The 22,876-nt window shown below is 43.9% G+C and overlaps 1 protein-coding gene across 2 annotated transcripts in view; it reads right to left on the minus strand.

Moving 5' to 3' along the window:
* The window catches only part of PTGR1 (prostaglandin reductase 1), a 37,121-nt gene extending 15,448 nt beyond the window's left edge, over positions 1-21,673 (minus strand). The window contains exons 1-7 of one of the 2 annotated variants that reach the window (XM_019033897.4): positions 21,215-21,673; positions 18,935-19,050; positions 15,810-15,855; positions 14,552-14,608; positions 7,539-7,706; positions 5,014-5,131; positions 348-503 (exon numbers count right to left, since the gene is read on the minus strand). In XM_019033897.4, the coding sequence (XP_018889442.1) occupies positions 348-503; positions 5,014-5,131; positions 7,539-7,706; positions 14,552-14,608; positions 15,810-15,855; positions 18,935-19,040 (651 nt within the window). In that variant the 5' untranslated portion in view covers positions 19,041-19,050; positions 21,215-21,673. Of the gene's footprint in view, positions 1-347; positions 504-5,013; positions 5,132-7,538; positions 7,707-14,551; positions 14,609-15,809; positions 15,856-18,934; positions 19,051-20,950; positions 21,155-21,214 lie in introns of those variants that run through there. The other variant, XM_019033898.4, reaches the window with a different exon arrangement.
* Positions 21,674-22,876: the final 1,203 nt, after the last annotated feature.

Here is a 22,876-nt window from a genome sequence, read left to right on the forward strand (position 1 = left end):
ATCAGGCATCAGGCATCATCAGGCACCTGAGTAGTGCGATCTCCATAAGGAACGCACAACCTAGATCCCTCACATGCATAGTTCACAACAGGGTTTACACTTCTATGGGAATCTAATGCTGCCACTGTTCTGAGAGGAGGCGGAGCTCAGGCAGTAATGGGAGCAATGGGGAAGGGCTGTAAATACAGATGAAGCTTTGCTTGTTCACCTGCCCCTCACCTCCTGCTGTGCATCCCAGTTCCTGATAGGCTATGGACCACTAACCATCCATGGCCCAGGAGTAGGAGACTCCTGCTTTATATAGTACTTCCATAATAAATTAGATATTAAGTCCAGTTTGTACTTACATTATCAAAATAACAATCGTAACCATCAGGAGAGGCTTTCTTCAAGGTGTCTTCCAAAGACTCTACCGTCTTGTAGTTAAAGACGACATCAAATCCAAGCTTTTGAAGGTAGGCAACCTTTTCATCAGACCCTACTGCTCCAACAACTTTGCAGCCCTAAGTAGAAAAAAAAAAAAAAAGGAAACCATGAATAAGTCATAAGCACGGACCAACACTACTTTCCTGGTCTCGTATGCCTAGGTTCCCTAGGAACACTCTCTTAGGTGCTGAGCCACATATATAAGGAATACCATAATGGGCCAACAGATCCCATAGGTGAAATTAGTCCCCGGACCATCCTACAACTCAGCTTCAGCTTGCTTCTGACCACCCAGCAGGTCCCTTCTGCATTTATTTGGTTCATAGTTCCACCAGCTGGTTTCACAACCGATCCATTTGACTTCCTTGGTTCTTTGTTTCTGGGCTTGTGTTCCTTGCAATGCAGTGTATGCCATCTCTTGGTACAGTCATTCTTCAGACTATTATTTTGTCTCAGCTCTGTGACTCCCACATCACAGACAGCCCTCCTGGTAACTGCCCCCTTATCCTTTTTTGACTTTTTAAATGTTTATTTTTTTTGAGACATGGTCTCACTCTGTTGCCCAGGCTGGAGTGCAGTAGCACGAACATGGCTCACTGCAACCTTGACCTCTTAAGCTCGTGATCCTCCCACCTCAGCCTCCTAAGTAGCTGGGACCACAGGTGCATGCCACTACATCTGGCTTTATATTTTTTTAAATTTTCATAGAGACAGGGTCTGACTATGTTGCCCAGGCTGATCTTGAACTCCTGAGCTCAAGTGATCCTCCTGCCTTGGCCTCCTAAAGTGCCCAAGCTGATCTTGAACTCCTGGGGTCAAGTGATCCTCCTCCCTCAGCCTTCTAAAGTGCTCAGATTACAGGCATGAGCCACTGCACCAGGCCCCCTTTATCCTTTGATTTAGTCCAAAGCACCAGACTACACGCTTCCTAATCACAGAGGAGCTAGGAAGCATTCTGAAAAGCACTTTCAGGATGACACTACAGATTATATTGGTTCATAGAAACTAGCTTTTCAGAAAGCTCCCTTATACTCTAAATGTATTATGAAGACCAGAATATGTGCCACTGTGCATTTTCCATCAAGGAAAACCCCCAATTGGATTTACATGAATCTCTGTACAAATAGTGACGGCTATAGGCTTTTTCCATTCCTTCATGATTCCAGAAAAAACTATTGCAAGAGAGCCATCCTTGGTCCTTTTTCCTTCTAAGACTATAGACTATCATAGGATGATCTCTTTCACTCTTATGACCTCCTTTATGCAGATTATTAATCTATTAATTCTATCTATTAATGTTAGCCCATTTTTTTTCTCTTGAGTTCCAAATCAGTATTTCCAACAACCTATAGATGTCCTCACACTTGGATGTCCTGTAGGTCCCTCATAAATAGTGTGTTCAAAAGGGAATATACTTTTCTCCTTGCTTCTTACTTATTTCTTTTCTATCCACTATTATAGAGAATGATACCACTCAGTTATCCAAACCTGAAACATGGCTCAAAGGAGAAGCTTTCCTTTGTCTTATGATCCATGTCCAATCATCTGGTTTTCTTCCTCTTTTTTAACCAAACAGCCTTAAAATCCGACTCTGGGCCAGGTGCGGTGGCCCACGCCTGTAATCCCAGCACTTTGGGGGGCTGAGGCGGGCAGATCACCGGAGGTCAGGAGTTCGAGACCAGCCTGACCAACACGGAGAAACCCCATCTCTACTAAAAATACAAAATTAGCCGGGCGTGGTGGCACATGCCTATAATCCTAACTACTGGGGAAGCTGAGGCAGGAGAATAGCTTGAACCGGGAGGCAGAGGTTGCGGTGAGCTGAGATGGCACCATTGCACTCCAGCCTGGACAACAAGAGCGAAACTCCATCTCAAAAAAAAAAAAAGCTGACTCTGACTTCCAATCTCTGTCGACGCATCCAAATTTTCACTTGAATTATTGTAAGAGCCTCCTAAGTGGACTTCTTGTCTCTAGTATAGTGTCCCTAGGAACCATCCTCCTACCAAGGCCTAAGTGATGTTTCTAAAAAGCAGAACCAATCATGTTACTTCTTTAAGGATTGAGTATAAATTCCTTAGCATGGCAGTCTCCAGTGGAATTTCTAAAGGGAAGAGAAGATATTTTAAAAGATGTGTTCATACCGTTTCAAGTTTCTCAGTGAAATTCAAAAGGATACTGCATTAGTCAACAAGTGCAGGTTATGGGGAAAGGAAGCAATCCTAGAATATGATGAGCCTCAGCTATGAAAAACTTAATTGCTAATCTAGAAACTGATGCTGCTGCAAGTCGTAATTCAATTGGAGGACCAGATTAAGAAAGTACAGAATTCAGAGGAAAAAGTACAAAAGATGTAATTATGAGAGCAAAGATAGCATACAAGAATAGTCCTAAGGGAAACAGAATGAACATATACCATTCCTCATGAAGAAAACAGAATAGATGAAAAAAATAATTAAATAGAAGAAGAAAACTGTTCTTCATCTGAAGAAAAACGTTGGTCTTCAGATTATAATGGCTAAGTTGCAGGCAGGATTAAACAAAGACAGATATAGACATTTCCTGGTGATATTTCTAAACTCAAAGAATAACAAGAAATGCTTATAAGCACCTAAAAGAAAAGTCTAATTACCTACAAAGGAAGCGAATCAGATTGGCTTTGAATGTCTCATCTGCAACCCTAAATAGAAATTGAAAAAGTAGAGCAATTTTATAGAGCTCTGAGAGAAAGGGATTGGGTCCTTTGAATTTTTTTTTTTAATTTAGAGACAAGGTCTCACAACATTGCCCAGACTGGTCTTGAACTTCTGAGCTCAAGGGATCCTCTTGCCTCAGCCAGAATTCTGAGAAGCTGAGATTATAGGCACACAGCACTGCACCTGGCAGGTCCTTTGAATTCTATATGCATCAAAATTAAAAGGCATTTTCAGATGTCATAACCAAAAAGTTTTAATGATAATATGAGACTTTTATTATTTATTAGATTATTGAATAAAAATCTAGGATGTAGGGGTAGAATATGGGGGAAAAATATACTGTTTGAAGTTCATATACATGTATATGTTTATTTTGGTATATAAAATATGTATATGAATAGTAGCAGGATATAAATAAAACAGATTTTAAATAATTGGTAAAAAGGTAAACACTAGCAGAATGTAAATAAAACTTAGGTTCTCCATAATTAGAGGAAAAAGAACAAAGAAAAAACACAGAAAGAAATAACCAATAAATGGAAAACAAAGTAAGATAATATAAATATGACCAAACATTCCAGTTATGACAATTAATACGAATGACTTAAATTTAACTGTTACAACACTGAGACTTTCAGATGGGTTAAAAATGCAAATAGCTGCATTTTACAGAAACACACATAAAATGGACAGAAAGGTTGAATATAAAAGAATAGGTTTAAGCACAAGTCCTATCAAACTTATGGGCTAAAAGCCCCTTGTGATTTTAATAGGATATTTGAAATTGGAATATTTAGAAATAATCCTAATTCATTTTGTAATTTTAGCACAATCCAAGCCTAGCTAAATTCCAGAACAAAAAGTAAACTTTAAACCAAACTCACTTGTGACTATAGATGCAAAAATTCTATTTTAAATGTTATCAAGTCAATTCCAAAGGTATAAGCCCATAATATACCATACATACGTAAAGCTTATTCTGCAAATGTCAGAATGGTTCGACATTGGAAAACTAATGTAATTCATTCACTGAAAAGTGAACCTGATAAATGCCGCAATGGCATGTGATAAAATTTAATATCTATTCCTATTTATTTACTTACTTAAACAAATTATTCTACAACTTCTATGGTAGCCTCACATTTGTATTCCAAGCTTCTATTAGCACTGGAGACCAGTCCAAACCCTTGGCCGTTGGTTGTAACCCTGTACTCATCTGTACTCCATCTAACTTGTCCCCTAGGACCTAGGTCCTGAATCCTGCATCCCAGCCTTGGGCAAAGGATCTGTTGATCCAGATCACCTTCCCACTATGTCATAACAAATCCATACTGTGTCTGAGTTGTCGCCTACTCTATACACCCACCATCAGATTGGATCCCTTCAGCAGACATCTGCTTAAATCAGAGTCAACGTTTCCTTGTCTTAGGTACCTCCCAGGAGTTAGTTCCCAAGCCATGGCCCCACTGCTCTGGGCTGAATGCCCATTTCCTTCTAGTACAACAGTCTTGGCAGTGGGGCCACGTGGGTGATGACTCTTAGCTGGCTGATCTCAAGTCCCTTCTTCTATTGCTAAGGACAATCATGAAGAAAGAAGATTAAGCTGTAGCGATAGAATGTTAAGTAAAAAATATGAAAATGATAAATGCCGATAAACTCACTACTCTAGACAGAGGCCATTTCTGACTTGATTATCTGCAATGTTATCAAATAACAATGTTCAGCTTATCTTTGGTATAGTTTTCCCCATTCCTCCAATTTCTCAATCTCCAACTTCTAAAGAAGACAACTAGACTATAAACTCCCTGAGGACAAGGAAGATTTGCTGTGTTCACTGTTGCATTCCCAACGGGTTTCGAATAAAGGCTTGTTACTGGAGAAAGGCACTTACCTTGAGCTTTGCAATCTGCCCCACGACAGAGCCCACAGCTCCAGCTGCTGCATTAACCATCACTGTTTCTCCACCCTTCACACCACAGATTTCAAGTAGGCCAAAGTAGGCAGTCAGGCTAAAGGAAGAAAATTAAGGATATATGAATAGAGTTGTTTCCTTCCTCTGTAACTCATTTATATGTATCTTGAAAGCCTTCTCAGTGGCCCAGTGCCATGGGTCCAAGTAAAAGACAAAAATATAGGAAATAAATATCGCCAGCCACTGTTGCTTTACTTCCTGCATCTCTACTGTCAGATAGGAATAAAGATGATGTGAACTAGGGTGGGAAGGGAGAGTTGGCTAGAAAGGGGCTGTATCCTGTCCATTCACAGGCCAAATTTCAGGGGCAAAAGATGGATTATCTTTCTCAAACTTTGGGGATTCAAGAAGAGAGAGCTATGCCTCATTCCCATATAAGTTCTATGGAGATGATGAGCTTCATGGGAGAAGCCCCCATGTTATCATGGTGACATAGCCACAGAGTAGCTACAATGCTGTGATATTAGGCATGAGAGGGTCACAGGGAGCATCTGGAGCTTTCCATGGCTCCAAAGTGGTATGGAAGACCTTCTGAAACTTCCCCGTATTACCCCAAGTAAGACGTCAAAGTTAGCTTGCAGGAAAAGAGCTACTGGACCTACCAAGATGCAGCACTGGCAGTACTGATGGGGACTGGGTGAAGACACCACCGCATCTCATTGGATTGCGAGTTTGGAAGGTGATATGATTGAAGACTTTCTTCACAACCAAAGTTTCCTCGTGTCTCCCTTCACCTCTTCTCCCCTACACCTGGCTCACAGTCCAGAGGGAATGATGGGTAACAGAGGAGAACAGAGGAAGAGCTCTCATCCGTAGAGGGTACAGGGGAGGCAGGAAAGACCAAGAAGTGCTGGAATTGTTTAGTGCCCACTAATTGAATGTAAGAAGGTATTAAGCATCCTCTACTTTCACAATGACGTCCTTGGCAGTGGCAATTTTGAGGAGTTCAAATTCTGAGTGAAATATGAATTTGGGGTACATAGGAGTTGTTTTTGTTTAGAGGCTGATCATTTGGCGCTATATATATATTTCCATTTCATTCCTCAGAAGACCTTCAAAGTTGTAAAAGAGGAAAGGGAAGGAAGGGTGGGAAGAAGGAAAGGGGGAAAGGATCTCAAAACTTAGAGAAAGGAAGTAACTTTGAGCAGCAGACCAGCTTAAGACCAGTATAGATCAAGATCAAGAAGTTGTTGTTGTCCCCCTTCTACTGACACTGAACTTATATTATCCCTTGGAGCTTTGCAACAACCCCAGGGAGAAAAAAAAAGAAATCCTGGGTTTTAAATTTGAAATGATGTGAGAAATCACTGAATTTAACTGAGGTTCTCTCTTATTACACTAGCCAAAGGGAGGGCTTGAGGTAGAAATGAAGTTCAGTAGTGGAAAATGTTAAGCTATATTTTTGCAGCCCTGAATCTCAGCCAATAAAATCCAGACCCATTATAGTGATTGTTAAGCCACTTGCAGAATTTCAGACAAATTCATGTAAAGTTATTTCTGCATTAAAAAAAAAACTACATGTTGACATTACTTAGCTTACACAGCCTCTGACTATATTTGGGGCCCATGAGAGGTTGGCATTGAATAGAAGGCAGTGAGAGGCACAGGCAGCATTTTTTCCTAAGAATCCAAATATCTAACATGCATTCCTTAGTGGCTTGGATCAGATGAATAAGAAATATACATAAGTGAATAAATTATCTTCTCTTTCAGGAGTCAGGATCTCCTAATATATTACAAATTACCTTCTCAACAACCAAAGTTTCCTCATGTCTACCTTCACCTCTCCTCCCCCACACCTGGCTCACAGTGCAGAGGGAAGGATGAGCAGGATAACGAAGGAGGAGGAAGAGCTCTCACCCATAGAGGGTACAGGGCAGGCAGGAAAGAATAAGAAGTGCTGGAATTATTTAGTGTCCACTAATTGAATATAAGAAGGTATTAATTTTAGTAAACATTAATTACTAAAATATTTATTCATGCCGGGCATGGTGGGTCTAACTGAAATTTTGTATCCTTTGACCAACATCTCCCCAACCCTTCAGCCTCCCGGCCCCTGGTAACTATCATTCTGCTCTCTAATTCTATGAGTTCAACTTTGTTAGATTCCACGTGGAAGTGAAATAATGTGGTATTTGCCTTTCTGTGCCTGGCTTATTTCACTTAACATAAAGTCCTCCAATGTTGTCACAAATGACAAGATTTTCTTCTTTTTTAAGGCTGGATAGTATTCCGCTATGTATATAGATCACGTTTTCTTTATCCATTCACCCACTGATGGACACTTAGGTTGATCTTCCTTCTTAGTCCTGCCCTTTTCTCTAATCAGCCCCTGAGCCTATCATGCATCAAATATCTTCCTGTTGATCAAGTTCTGAACAAACCATTTTGGAAAATCAGAGTGTCAGACATTCAAACAAATGGAATATATCCATGAAACTCACCCTGGCATGCCAACTGTCCCCAGAGCCAAAGACAGTGGTATTGTGTCTGGCCACTCTGTCAGCAGCTTTTCCAGATCCTTCCCATCAGAAATGGAGTGCGTTGTCCAGCCTGGAGAAGCCAGTACAATAGTTCCTTTTGGTAGGGCTGCATTTTTACTTTCCACAACTCTGAAAGATAAAGCACATTAAGGCATTAAGGCATGTGACATGTCTTCCCTTTCAAGGGAGTCAGGATGCTGTGTGGTTTGTGTTGACAAAAGTGCACTGAGGTTGATGTTCCACGACTGATAGTCCACCACCCCTCTCCATCTTCATTCTTAGCCATCGGCATAGGAGTCACCAGAGAACTCTCAACTGGCCCAGCCACTTGAGGAGTGACTCATGGGGTGAGGAGCGCCTGTTCTCACCCACTTCTCTTCCTTTTAAGCAAGAGGCCTCTGTCCTCTGGCTCAAGGTGACCTGGACACTAGCCTTCTCTTCTTCAGGTGTCGCTCTCTTTCCCTTAGCCTTCCGCTTTCCAGAATCTTTGAGATTTTCCTCTCCACTCTCCCTTTCACTCAACATATAAGCATGCTCAACTCTGCCATCTTATAATCCCATCCCTCCCCTATCTCCTTGCCCCTTCGTCTTCCTTTTTCAGCCAAACTTCTTCACTTCCCATTCATGTGCTAACCCGCTGCAACCTGCCTTCCACCCCTACTACTCCACTAAGGTCACAACAACCTCCTGAGCACAAAATCCAGTGGATATTCCTTAATCATTGTCTGATTATACTTTTCCACTCTCTCTCTCTCTCCTCTCTCTGTCTCTCTCTCTCTCTAGATATATATATATATATATATGCATACTTTTTTTTTTTAAGATGGAGTCTTGCTCTTGTCGCCCAGGCTGGAGTGCAGTGGTGAGATTTCAGCTCACTGCAACCTTCACTTCCTGGGTTCAAGCAATTCTCCTGCCTCAGCAGCTGGGATTATAGGCGCCCACCACAACACCAGGCTAATTTTTGTAGTTTTAGTAGGGACAGGGTTTCACCATGTTAGCCAGGCTGATCTCGAACTCCTGACCTCAGGTGATCCACCTGCCTTGGCCTCCCAAAGTGCTAGGATTACAGGTGTGAGCCACTGCGCCCGGCCTACCCTTTTCCACTCTATTAACACAGGGTCACCCAAAAGTCTTCCCTCATTGGTTCCCAGGGTACTGATCTCTGCTGGGTTTTTGCCTCCTCCTCTAAGCTGCACCCTTTCTGTCTCATTTACTGATTCCCTTTTCTTCATCCAACTCTTTATCCTTCTTTACCATCTTTCCTTCCCAGATCATAAAGTTATATAACGCATATTTATTCTAGAAAATTTTAAACATATAAAATAAAAATATCAGTTCTAATCTGACAGCACAAAGACAACTGCTAACATTTGGGTGTATTTTACGTCAATCTTAATGGTATATTTAAAAATGTATACTATATGTATTTATTTATTTATTTTTTTTTTGAAACAGAGTCTCGCTCTGTTGCCTGGCTGGGTGCAATGGTGCCATCTCGGCATACTGCAACCTCTGACTCCCGGGTTCAAGCAGTTCTCCTGCCTCAGCCTCCCAAATAGCTGGGAATACAGGCGCGTGCCACTACGCCCAGCTAATTTTTGTATTTTTAGTAGAGACGGGGTTTTGCCATATTGGGCAGGATGGTCTTGATCTCTTGACCTCGTGATCCGTCTGTCTCAGCCTCCCAAAGTGCTGGGATTACAGGCGTGAGCCACCACGCCCGGATGTATTATACATATTTACATAATTGAAGTAATGTTATATGTTTTATAACCAATAATTTATCTGTCAACATTACGTTGGTCTATATAATTTATACTTTTTTCCATGCTAGTAAGAATCCTTCAAACAATGTAATGAATTTAATTACACCCCCATTATTAGGATACTTTCAGTATTTTTCCTAATGTTAATTATTTTTTTCCTTTTTTCTGAGTCTGCTTGCTAGGAAATATATTTTAATTAATATTCATAAACGTGATTATTATTTTTTCTTTTTTTTTTTTGAGACACAGTCTCTCTCTGTTGCTCAGGCTGGAGTGTAGTGGTGCGATCATGGCTCACTGCAACCTCAACCTCCCCTGAGCTCAAATGATCCTCCCACCTTGGCCTCCTGAGTAGCTGGGACCAAGTAGCTGGGACCACAGTAGCACACTACCACATCCAGCTAATTTTTTTTTTTTTTTTTTTGAGACGGAGTCTAGCTCTATTGCCCAGGCTGGAGCACAGTGGCGTGATCTCAGCTCACTGCAAGCTCCATCTCCCTGGTTCACACCATTGTCCTGCCTCAGCCTCCCGAGTAGCTGGGACTACAGGTGCCCACCACCACACCCGGGTAATTTTTTGTATTTTTAGTAGATATAAATATACATGTATTTGTATATTTAGTAGAGATGGGGTTTCACCTGTTAGCCAGGATGGTCTCCATCTCCTGACCTTATGATCTGCCTGCCTCGGCCTCCCAAAGTGCTGGGATTACAGGCGTGAGCCACGTGCCCGGCCAATTTTTTTTTTTTGAGACAAGAGTTTCAATCTGTTGCCCAGGCTGGAGTGCAATGGCGCGATCTCAGCTCACTGCAACCTCCGCCTCCCAGGTTCAAGCAATTCTCGTCCCTTGGCCTCCTGAATAGCTAGGATTACAGGCGCCCACCACCACGCCTGGCTAATTTTTGTATTTTTAGTAGAGACGAGGTTTCACCATGTTGCCCAGGCTAGTCTTGAACTCCTGACCTCAGGTGATCCACCCACCTCAGCCTCCCAAAGTACTGAGATTACAGGCGTGAGCCACTGCGCCCAGACTTTTTTGTATTTTTTTGTAGAGACGGGGTTTACCACGTTGTCCAGGGTGGTCTCAAACTCCTACATCCACCCACCTCGACCTCCTGAAGTGCTGGGATTATAGGAATGAGCGACTGCACCTGGCTCAATACTGTTGCCTTAGTCAGGATTTCTATAAATGGTATTACTAGGTCAAAGAGTATTAAAACATTTGTAACTCTTGCTGCATATTGCCAAATTCCCAAATTCCTTTCTAGAAGGTTGTGCCAACTTCCACTTCCACCATCAATGTATGAGTGTATTATCTCCGTTACTATTACATTTTTAAAAATAGTTTGCCAATCCAGCAAACACAAATACATGTTCGTTTCTTTAATTATTAGCAAGAAACGTATAAGACCTATATGAAGAAAACTGTTAATGGGATATAAGACAAAATGAATAAATGGAGAAGCATACCTTGTGTTTGGAGAGAGAAATTGTAAAGATGTCAGTTTCCTCTAAATAAATCTGTAAGGTCACTGAAATCCCAGTAAAGATCCATAGACGATTTCTACCAATGGTATTATAATAACTGGCTAGTCATTGAGACACAAAATTTAAAAAAATAAAGAATGAGATGTTTGGTTTTTTTAAGAGACAGGGTTTTGCCATGTTTCCCAGGCTGGTCTTGAACTCCTGAATTCAAGCAATCCATCCACCTTGGCCTCCCAAAGTGTTAGGATTACAGGCGTGAGCCACTGAACCTGGCCCCACTCATTACTCTAATATAAAAGCTAAATGACTCAAAATTTTTGTCGTAAAAAATTAAAGTATAAAATACTGAAAACATGAATACTTTTTTTTTTTTGAGATGGAGTCTCGCTCTATCATCCAAAGCTGGAGTGCAATGGCACGATCTCTGCTCACTGCAACCTCCTCCTTGGTTCAAATGATTCTCCTGCCTCAGCTTCCCAAGTAGCTGGGATTACAAGCATCCACCACTGTGCCCAGCTAATTTTTGTATTTTTAGTAGAGACGAGGTTTCGCCATGTTGGCCAGGCTGGTTTTGAACTCCCAACCTCAGGTGATCCGCCCCCCTTGGCCTCCCAAAGTGCTGGGATTGCAAGCGTGAGCCACCGCCCCCGGCATGAATAAATATTTTAGTAATTATGGAGTGGGGAATCCCTTTCTAAGCATGAGATGAAACCAAAGGACCATAATTATAAATACTTACAATTTTATCGCATAAAATTTTAAACTGTAATTGGACACAGAAGAAAGATCAACAAAGGCCCGAACATTTGCAACACTAATATCCTGAACATACAAGAAGCTTTTACAAATCAATGTAACGAATGATAAGACCTAAAGGAAAAGGGCAAAGGATATAAACAGATAATCCACAGAAGAAAATTGAGAATTAACTTACAAAAAGAAGGTCAACATCACTAATAATAAAAGAAATGCAAACTAAACCAAGCATAAAGTATCATTATATTTATCTCAGGTTGCCGAGACTGATGGTGAACAGTATAAGGGAAACAGGTTAATACTATTTGTAGGAGTGAACATTCATACATTTTTTTTTTTTTTTTGAGACCAAGTCTCACTCTGTTGCCCAGGCTGGACTGCAGAGGTGTGATCTCAGCTCACTGCAACCTCTGCCTCCTGGGTTCAAGCGATTCTCATGCCTCAGCCTCCTGAATAGCTAGGATTACAGATGCCCATCACCACACCTGGCTAATTTTTTTATTTTTAGTAGAGATTGGGTTTTGTCATGTTGGCCAGGCTGGTCTCAAATTCCTGACCTCAAGTGATCCTCCTGCTTCAGCCTCCCAAAATGCTGGGATTACAGGCATGAGCCACTGCGTCCAGCCTTCATATAATTTTTCTGAAGAACAATTTGTCATCACCTTTTCAGATTAAAAATATACATTTCTTTGGGTCTAGAATTTATACTTGTGGGAACTTAACGTAAAGCGATACTTATCCAAGAGGGTAAAGAATACAGAGATACACACGTATAAATACATACATGCTCCTGGAAGAATTATTTGTCATAGAAAAAATTGAAAACAGTTGTTATCAGTAGTAGATTAGTTAAAAATAACTTGCAGCTATTAAAAGGTACGTGGTATATTTATATACTGTCAATGAAAGATATCCTTAACATAATAATTGAGAGAAAGCAGTTTTCTGCAGGTCATATAATTCCATTTAAAATTTATATATAGGCCGGGCACGGTGGCTCATGCCTGTAATCCCAAAACTTTGAGAGGCCGAGGCGGGCGGATTACCTGAGGTCGGGAGTTCGAGACTAGCCCAACCAACATGGAGAAACCCCATCTCTACTAAAAATACAAAATTAGCCGGGTGCGGTGGTGCATGCCTGTAATCCCAGCTACTCGGGAGGCTGAGGCAGGAGAATCAGAATCGCTTGAACCTGGGAGGTAGAGGTTGCGGTGAGCCAAGATTACGCCATTGCACTCCAGCATGGGCAACAAGAGTGAGACTCCGTCTCAAAAAAATAATAATAATAAAATAAAATGAAATTTGTATATAAAAGTATGTACACTGGACAATTTTTCTTTTTCTTTCCTTTTTTTTTTTTTTTGAGATGGAGTCTCACTCTGTCGCCCAGGCTGGAGGGCAGTGGTGCAATCTTGGCTCACTGCAACCTCCGCCTCCCAAGTTCAAGCAATTCTCCTGCCTCAGCCTCCCGAGTAGCTGGGATTACAGGCATGCACTACCACACCCAGTTAATTTCTGTATTTTTAGTAGAGACGGGGTTTCACCATGTTGGCCAGGCTGGTCTCGAACTCCTGACCTCAAGTGATCTGCCCACCTCAGCTTCCCAAAGTGCTGGGACCACAGGCGTGAGCCACTGTGCTGGCCCACAATTTTTGAAATAATAATATATTAACAATAGTTGTCTTTAAGGTTCAGATGACAGGGGAACTTTCAGTTTCTAAGATAAAAATTTTGTTTTATTTGAATTTTTACAATAATCATTGTAGACAGACCCCCTGAAACTATTGCTATGTTGAATTTTTACAATAATCATTGTAGGCAGACCCCCTGAAACTATTGCTATGGAATAAAAGATGAAATGCTCCTGATTATTGTGAATACAAAGTTGCATGCAGGATTGTGTAAAGACAATGCCAGGTTGGACTGCCAGAATGAGCCAACAGCGTGTGATGTGCTTCCGCCTGCAGAGAGCCTATGACCAGACATGCAGTCAGGGAGGTTTCACATCACCAAGATTCCTGTCCCAGAAATGCAGATTTTCATAGCTCTGGGAATGGAATGCAACCCTTGTGGAGAGCCTATAAATGGACGCATGGGGGGGCACCTGTCCATATGGATAAGATAGGGCTGTAAATGCCCTCATCTTGCCACGGCTCTTCTAGCCCTCTTTACGGTTAAGGCATACTCCCTTCTGAGAATTTCTGGTCTAACTGATTGTCTAGCTTCACCTCCTGTTTCTATGGATTTTTTGTAACCAGCTTTTGCTGCAACTGTTACTGCTGATTAATATCTTGCTAATCATAGGTTATGGAAAGACTGTGTTTCTGTTTTAAGGCTCTGTTAGAAATGACTGATGCACACACTATATTGTAAATTCTTATCTCTGTATACTGTACTTCTGCATACAGATGTTATATTAAAGAATTACTTCATCCCCATGTGACCATCTCACCTCATAATCAAATGACCCTAAATCCTTCACTAACCTACCCCTGCCCTCACTAAACTTAATAATAAATGCCGGTATATTCAGTGCTTTGGCGGCACCGCGGAACCAGAAGGCGGTGACGCCCCTGGACCCAGCTTTCACTATCTTGTGTGTGTCTATTATTTCTCAACCTGCCGATCCGCCTGGGAACAAAGAGAGAACCCTGTTGCATTGTGGGCTGCTGGCCAGATCCCGCAATAAATCATGACCTGGACAAATACTTTTTTTTTTTTTTTTAGTAATTAAAAGTAAGGATGGCAAAGTGAAGCTGAAAAAATGACAATTTCACATCCTTCCATCCTTTCCAGCTAGTCAGGAAGGAGACAGAATTTCCCAAGTTGATTCCAAGATCACACAGTGAGTGAACAACATAGGCTGAAGAAATTGTAGGAGAAATGGACAGAGACAGGACCCAGCAGGAGGTAAAGAGAAGACATATTTTCCAAGCATTGGGACAAATGGAAATAATTACTTGGCCACTTGCTGCCCCATCATTGTATCACCTTCCTTCAATCTTTTGGCTGCCATTCTGCAAAAAAAAAAAAATAGGTAAATAAATAAAATTCCATTCTTAATACATAGGAGCATCGGGGGACTGTTTTGAGTTTCAAGCCAAATGAAAAACTGCTGGATAAGTGTATGCGGCAAAAAACCCAGACAGATGAAGGGCTACAACTAGGTGAGATGCAGGAGGAAAGCTGTCAGAGGAAGTTCTGCTCTGTGACCTCAGATAAGCGCTCTGATTGGATTTTTTTATGAGTGAACACAAAAGTCTTACTGCGATGTTCAAGTAAAGATGAATTTCTACCAATGACTTTAAAAATAGAACCCAGGCACCACTGGGTAGTTATTACCCAAAACACTAGCTACGCAAAAAGATGCCAATTAACATTTTTAAACTGTATTTTCCACTTAAGATTTGAATCTTTATCAATCAGCTATGAAAAAAATGTAAAAGAATGATGGCTATGTTATTTACCAAGGCAAAAAAATACTGAGGACTTAGTAGTCAATAAAGGCTTTTGATTTCCTCCCCTCCCTGAGTTGTCTGCTGAGTATATAAGTTTGAGTCAACCACAGATTCACCTACATTAAAAGAATACAGGTAAATGGAAGGCCAGAAAAGCTGATTTTAGTCTTAGCATCTTCCTCTATCCAAATTACTTGCCAGTAGTGAAATGGACAAATTGGGGTTTGGCTTCTTTTTTCTTTATGAGACGGGGTCTTGCTCTGTTACCTAGGCTGGAGTGCGGTGGCAAGATCTTGGCTCGCTGCAACCTCTGCCTCTCTGCAACCTCTGCCTCCCAGGCTTAAGTGATCTTTCTGCCTCACCCTTCTGAGCAGCTGGGACCACAGGCCTGCACCACCAGGCCTGGCTACCTTTTTTGTATTTTTACTAGAGACAGGGCTTTGCCATGTTGCCCAGGCTTTATTTTTTTCTTTTAAGGTTTTTTTTTTTCTGGAAGTAATTCTGTTGAGCAGTGAAAGGCAAATTGTGCAGAGCAGATAGGAGATGGTTGGGACAAAGGGACTGAGGTGATCCCTCACTAAGCTACTTAGACCTTTGCCTGCAAAAGACGAGCGTGCATGAATCCCATCACTGATACTGGCTGGGAGAAACAGAAGGAAAGTGACAATGTTTTAAGTCAGTTGGATATTTTAGAAGATGAACTACTTCCAAATAGCATTTAACACAGCATTAGCATTTTGAGGGGGGAAATAAATAATACCTCATGTAGGGATCCACGGTGAGGAACAAAGCTTCAAGCAGGACCTCTACAAAATAAAGTATTCCATAGGCAATTAGAAACTCAAGGCCTGAGAGGAACAATAGACGCTGAGCACCACTAGACAGGGGGGGTGAGACAGGGACAAGGGTTGAGAAACTACCCATGAGGTACCATGCTCACTGCCTGGGTGACAGGATCATTCGTACACCAAACCTCAGCCACATGCAATTTACCCATATAACAAGCCTGCATATGTACCCCTAAAACTAAAATAAATGTTGAAGAAAAAAACAGAACTCAAGGCCTGATGCCTTTGTTTTTGGCATTCTTTTTTTTTTTGAGAGGGAGTCTCGCTCTGACACCCAGGCTGGAGTGCAGTGGCGTGATCTTGGCTCACTGGAAGCTCCGCCTCCCGGGTTCATGCCATTCTCCTGCCTCAGCCTCCTGAGTAGCTGGAACTACAGCCGCCTGCCTCACAACGCCCAGCTAATTTTTTGTATTTTTAGTAGAGACGGGTTTCACCGTGTTAGCCAGGATGGTCTCAATCTCCTGATCTAGTGATCCCTCCGTCTCGGCATCCTAAAGTGCTGGGATTACAGGCGTGAGCCACTGCGACCAGCCTCTTTTTTTTTTTTTTTTTTGAGACCTAGTCTTGTTCTGTTGCCCAGGCTGGAGTGCAGTGGCTTGATCTCTGAACACTGCAACCTCCATCTCCCAGGTTCAAGTGATTCTCATGCCTCAGCCTCCTGAGTAGCTGGGATTACAGGCGCCCACCACCGCGCCCGGCTAATTTTTGTATTTTTAGTAGGGACAGGGGTTTCACCATGTTGGCCAGGCTGGTCTCAAACTTCTAACCTCAAGAGATCTGCCCACCTTGGCCTCCCAAAGTGCTGGGATTACAGGCATGAGCCACCATGCCCAGCCTGCTTTGGTATTCTAAAAAAACACAGATAATACTTCTGCTTCAGGAATGTCTTCCCATCTGTGCTTCTATCGCAGAGACAAGAAGGGGTTCTCATTTTTGGCCCAGCCCAGTTAATAATAATAATAATAATAATAATAATAATAATAATAATAATAGTAATGCTATTTACTCAGCACTCATTCCATGCTTTACACGAATTATGTCATTTGATATTCAACAAATATTGTTTCCATTTTAGGTTAGGCTAAGTTACTTGCCCAAGGCCACATTTAAACCATTATGTTACAGTGCTCACCATATGGCTTCATCGCCAGCCCCAGTTGGTGTGAGAGAACATGCATTTTGCTGGAGTGACTCTCATGTATTCATTCTTTGGAATTTTGAATTTGAGTCATGGCCATCATAGCTTAGATGGGACTGATCACTTTGTCATGCTACTTGATTACGTCCCCTTTTCTCAAATGCTTACCTACCTGTAAACACTCCTTAGAGACTCATCTTTATTTATTTATTTTGTTTTGAGATGGAGTCTTGCTCTGTCGCCCAGGCTGGAGTGCAGTGGCGTGATCTTGGCTCACTGCAATCTCCACCTCCCGGGTTCATGCTATTCTCCTGCCTCAGCCTCCCAAATAGCTGGGAGTACAGGCGCTCACCACCACACCCAGCTAATTTTTTGTATTTTTAGTAGAGATGGGGTTTCACCATGTTAGCCAGGATGGTCTCGATCTCCTGACCTTGTGATCTGCCTGCCTCAGCCTCCCAAAGTTCTGGGATTACAGGTGTGAGCCGCCACGCCCAGCCGAGACTCATCTTATAGTCTGAACTCTTTGTATAGCTACTGGGCAGTGCTTACCTCACTGCCATCATCAGGCTTATGAGGATAGAGAGGACATCCTCCCCATAGTCTGGTCAAAGCCATGAAGAGTAATGCACTCAAGCATGAATTTCAGTTATCAATGAAAGCAGGGGAATCCTGCCACGTGACATCGAGGATTCACACTGAGAACCCTGGAAAGGTCTTTGCGGCAGATTGCAAAATGGCCACAAATAACTCCCACCCTTGTGTGCTTGTCTCCTTGCCACTTCTCCCATCAAGAAATCTATTTTCTGCCTCTCGAATCTGAGCTTGGTTTTGTGATTTGCTTTGACCATGGGATATTAGCAAACGTGCACAAGTAGAGGCTTGAAAAGGGCTTGCACAGCGGGGCATGGTGGCTCACACCTTTAATCCCAGCACTTTGGGAGGTCAAGGCGGGCTGATCATCTAAGGTCAGGAGTTCAAGACCAGCCTGGCAAAGATGGGAAACACCGTCTCTACTAAAAATGCAAACATTAAGGCCGGGCACTGTGGCTCACGCCTGTAATCCCAGCACTTTGGGAGGCCGAGGCAGGTGGATCACCTGAAGTCAGGAGTTCGAGACCAGCCTGGCCAACATGGTGAAACTCCATCTCTACTAAAAATACAAAAAAAAAAAAAAAAAAAAATTAGCCAGGCGTGTTGGTGGGTGCCTGTAATCCCAGCTACTCAGGTGGCTGAGGCAGGGAGAATTGCTTGAACCTGGGAGGCAAAGGTTGCAGTGAGCCGAGATTGCTCCACTGCAATCCAGCCTGGGTGACAGAGCAAGACTCCATCTCAAAAAAAATACAAAAATTAGGGGGGCATGGTGGCGCACACCTGTAATCCCAGCTACTCAGGAGGCTGAGGCGAGAGAATCGCTTGGACCCAGAAGGCAGAGGTTGCAGTGAGCCAAAATCATGCCACTGCACTCCAACCCGGGCAACAGAGCAAGACTCTGTCTCAAAACAAAAAAAAAAAAAAAAAAAAAAAAAAAGAGAAAGTGCTTGCACATTGGAGCTTGCCAACTACTGCTGCTCTAGATCTATGGGGCCACTATAAGAATAGAGCTCAAACTAGCCTGCTAGAAAGGCCACATAGATGAGAACTAAGGCATGCACTCCAACAGAAAGCCTGCTAACCAGCAGACATGTGAGCAAGGCCCATCCTAAATTAACCATTTACCCCAGATGAGACCTAAGAAGAACCACCCAGCTTAACTCAGCCCAAATTGCCAACCCAAAGAATTGTGAACTAATAAACCATTGTTGCTTAAAGTCACTAAACTTTGGGGTAGTTTGTTATGCAGCAAAAGCTAACTGATACAGTCCCTTCCAACTCTGAAATATTTTTAGTATGACTTACCTCCATTTTTTAAGGGTGGGAGCTCAGCTGTCTTCAACTCAAAGTCACTATTAGTAGGATAGCCAACAAAGTGCTTCTTCAGGGTCCATGTCTTAGTACGAACCATCCTGAAGCTCCTAGAACACAATAAATATGTAGTCAACTGCCATGAAGTGACTGCATTCTAACAGTTCTCTAGCCATCAAACTGAGACCAGATAGCACAACTACAATATCCTCAAATCCCATCATTATCATATCACGCCAACCACATTCATTTAACATTTATTATGCTTCTGGTGCTGTGCTAAGCACTTCATATAGATTACCTCATTTTATCCTTATAACTTCCCTATAAGATAGACGTTAGTATCATTGCCAGTGTACAGATGAGGAAACTGAGGTTTAAAGAAATCTTCAAGACAAGGAAAAAATGTAAAACAACAAAGAAATTCTTCCCAGCCACTGCTAGGCTAGAGTTTCCCTACGGCACTGAACAGTTACCGGAAGTGCGAATATTCCATTCCGTTTCTCATCTCACATGGAGTGAATTCTAAGAAAAAGCATCAAACACAAAGAACCCAATAGATAGAAGTCCATGCACCTGTTTCAGATGGAAACAGCCAGGCATTTCAAGGCAGTCTCAGAACTCCTGAAAACCACCGGAGGGCGCCGCTGCTCCGCCCCATTTTCAGGTGCATTTTTTTTTTAAAAAAATACTTTTTTTTCTCTCTTTTCTTGTAGAGAGGAGCCTCACTGTGTTGCCTAGGCGATCCGCCCGCCTCGGTCGCCCAAAGTGCTGGGATTACAGGTGTGAACCACTTGCACTCAGCCATCGGGTGCGAATTTTCTTTGGCCCAGGAGGGATTTGAGTTTAAACTCCACACCAAACCGATTTTAAGCTGAAACGCTACACCAAAGCAAGGGAAGATGATGAAGGCTGCCCCGAGCTGGGGGTTCAGGATGTTCTGCTTGGACTGAACTCTGCTGAATCACTTGGGACCTGCGCCTTCCCGCGGGTGCATCCGCTACAAACAATCCAGTTACGAAACCATTTGGAGCTGCCAGTGATCTCCCCAGCTCCCCCACCGGTGCCGCGGGAGGGGACACGGGTGACCTGGAGGGAGCACTCCCGCATTGCGAGGGAGCCAGTAGGGCGGTCTGATCTGCAGCCCGGGGTTGTTCCTTCTTTTCTTTTTTTAAAATTAAGACTTTTTTTGTGACGGAGTCTCGCTCTGTCGCCCAGGCTGAAGTGCAATGGCGCGATCTCAGCTCACTGCAACCTCCGTCTCCCGGATTCAAGCGGTTCTCCTGTCTCAGCCTCCTGAGTAGCTGGGATTACAGGCGCCCGCCACCACGCCCAGCTAATTTTTGTACTTTTAGTAGAGATGGGGTTTCCCCATGTTGGCCAGACTGGTCTAGAACTCCTGAGCTCAAATGATTCGCCCGCCTCGACCTTCCATAGTGCTGGGATTACAGGCGTGAGCCACCGCGCCCGGCCCTACGTATCATTTTTACGGTGAGACATTTGCAGTTTACTGTTATTTTGAAATACACATTATTGGCTCCAGTCACTCTGCTGTGCAACAGATCTCAGAACCTACTCCTCTCGTCTCTGAACTTCGTACCCTTTGGCCAACAAGCCCCCATTCCCCCCCCCCGAACCCGCTCCCAGCCTCTGGCAACCATCATTCTAGTCGTTATTTCTATGAGTTCAACTTCTTTAGAGTCCACACATCTTTGTCCCTTTCCCCAAAAAAGCAACCGCTGGGCTTCCAAACTCGCTACAAGTCCAGAAGCCCTCCTGGAAAGGGTCTGGTCGCAGAGGGGCGAGGTCCCAGGAAGGTCTCGCCCGCCCGAGGAGGGGGCCTGGCGCGGCGCCCGGCCTTTGCCGCTCGCCCTTTGCTCCCACCATCGCCGCCCGCCGCCCGCTTGCCCATTCCCGAATCCCCACCCCGATCTTTCTTCTTCTACCCTCCCCCAGTTGTGCAGTCCCGCAAGTTCCCTGGCCAGCCCCCTCCCGGGTGCAGGAAGCTACCGGGTGTCCCGGGTTGCAACCAAGCTTTCCTATTCCCTCCGGCGCGCGGCTCCAAGCTCTCCAAGGAACTGCGGGGGCGGGAGGCGTCGGGACCTGAGCTCCCAAGATCCTCCGAGTGCAAGACCCAGCGGTCATTTCGACGTAAGGGGAGGAGGTCTAAGAGCAAACCTCCTCCACTGGGGCGTCTAGAAACTTGGCAGGAAGAAAGCAAGGGGGTTAGAGGAGGGAGAAAAGGGAAGGAAAGAAAGCAGGAGGTCTACTTACAGGAGCCCGAAGGTTCCACTGCCTGGGGAAGGCGGCTGGGACTGCGCAGCCGGGCGCCCGGGGTCCGACTTATGACAGGTCCCAAGAGAGGGTGGGGCCACCCCAGGGCGGGGCTGCTTCTTTAGGGTGAGAGCCCGGCCCCGAAGAGGTCACAGGAGGAAAACCAGGGTCCGGGAAATCTGAGTGCATTTGTGTGTGTGTGCGCGCGTATCTCTGTGTGCCTATGTGCATGTGCGCGCGCGCATGTGTGCATGTGTGCGTGTGTGTGCGTGCGCGCCCGCGCGCCCGTGTGTGTGCGTGTAGGGGGTTGGGAACTCCTGATAGGAAAATTCCTAACAGAGCTTTGTCCAGCTGACACTGGACCTCCGCCTGGGGTCCTAATTTGGAGCCCGGCGGAAATATGCCCCGTGGGGGAACCAACCGTGGCATCTGCCAAGCAGGCCGGAAGGGTCCAAAGGCAGGGCCTGGGGCGGCCGCAGCCCTAATAAGCCCCCGGTGCTGGCTCCGATCCCTTGGCTCCCCGTCAGCCCTGCCTCTTGCCCGAAGTGCAAGCTTTCGCCCAGGGCTGCGGTGCAGACACCCTGCCTGTCTGTCCCCAGTCCGCCTGCTGAACACCTACTCGCCTTCCACCAGCCAATTCAAGGTCACCTCTGTGAACCCTTGCCAGACTCCCCCAGGCAGGAGTGAGCACTCTTGCCACTGAGGCACCCCACCCATCACACCCTAGCAAACATCAAGCCTTGACCTGGCTTCTGCAAGGAGAGGTAGTCTCAGGCAGGGGTTGAACGTGAAGCTAAGTCGTTGGTATTAGACAACTGCAGGTTCGAAGCCTGCACCTGCCACTTACTAGTGGTGTAGCTTTCAAAGACTTACTTACCTTCTCCTTGCCTCACTCAGTTCAGCCATCTGCAAGATGGGGATAAGAAGAATGCCTAACTTCCAGTCATTATGAAGATTCAATGTCTTTAATTTATTTATTTAATTTTAATTATTTTGAGGTCTTGCTCTGTCACCCAGGCTGGAGTGCAATGGTGGGTATCATAGCTCATTGCAGCCTTGAACTCCTGGACTCAGGTGATCCTCCTTCACCCTCCCTAGAAGCTGGGATTACAGGCCCACCACCACACCTGGCTCAATGTCTCTCCTTGTAAGGATACCTGTCATATTGGATTAGAGCCCCACTTGTCAGCCTCCGTTTAACTTAACCACGTCTTTGAAGGCCTTGTCTTCAAATACTGTCAAATGGATTAGGGCTCATTAATATGGCCTCATTTAACCTTAATTACCTCTTTAAAGGCCCTATCTACAAATACAGTTACATTCTGAGTACTGGGACTTGGGGATTTTAACACATGAAATTGGGGAAGACACAGTTCAGCCCATAACAGAGTGTGTGGACCAAGCGTGGTGGACGCATGCCACAGGATATACGCAGCATCAGAAGCACTGGGTTCGATGTACATAAAGCAACTTGGATGGACCCTAAAAACACAATGCCGAGAGTTGAATTCTTCACACTAATCAGAGTTCGTGGCAGTTTATCCCCACTGGTCTGCCAAATTCTTTCTTTCTCACTCTCTCCCTTCTCATTAATTTATGTAACTTAAAATAAAACAAAACTCCATTCCCAGGCTGGGTGCTGTGGCTCATGCCTGTAATCCT

The sequence above is a fragment of the Gorilla gorilla genome, chromosome 13 (assembly GCF_029281585.2).
Source record: "Gorilla gorilla gorilla isolate KB3781 chromosome 13, NHGRI_mGorGor1-v2.1_pri, whole genome shotgun sequence".
Taxonomy (NCBI): domain Eukaryota; kingdom Metazoa; phylum Chordata; class Mammalia; order Primates; family Hominidae; genus Gorilla; species Gorilla gorilla.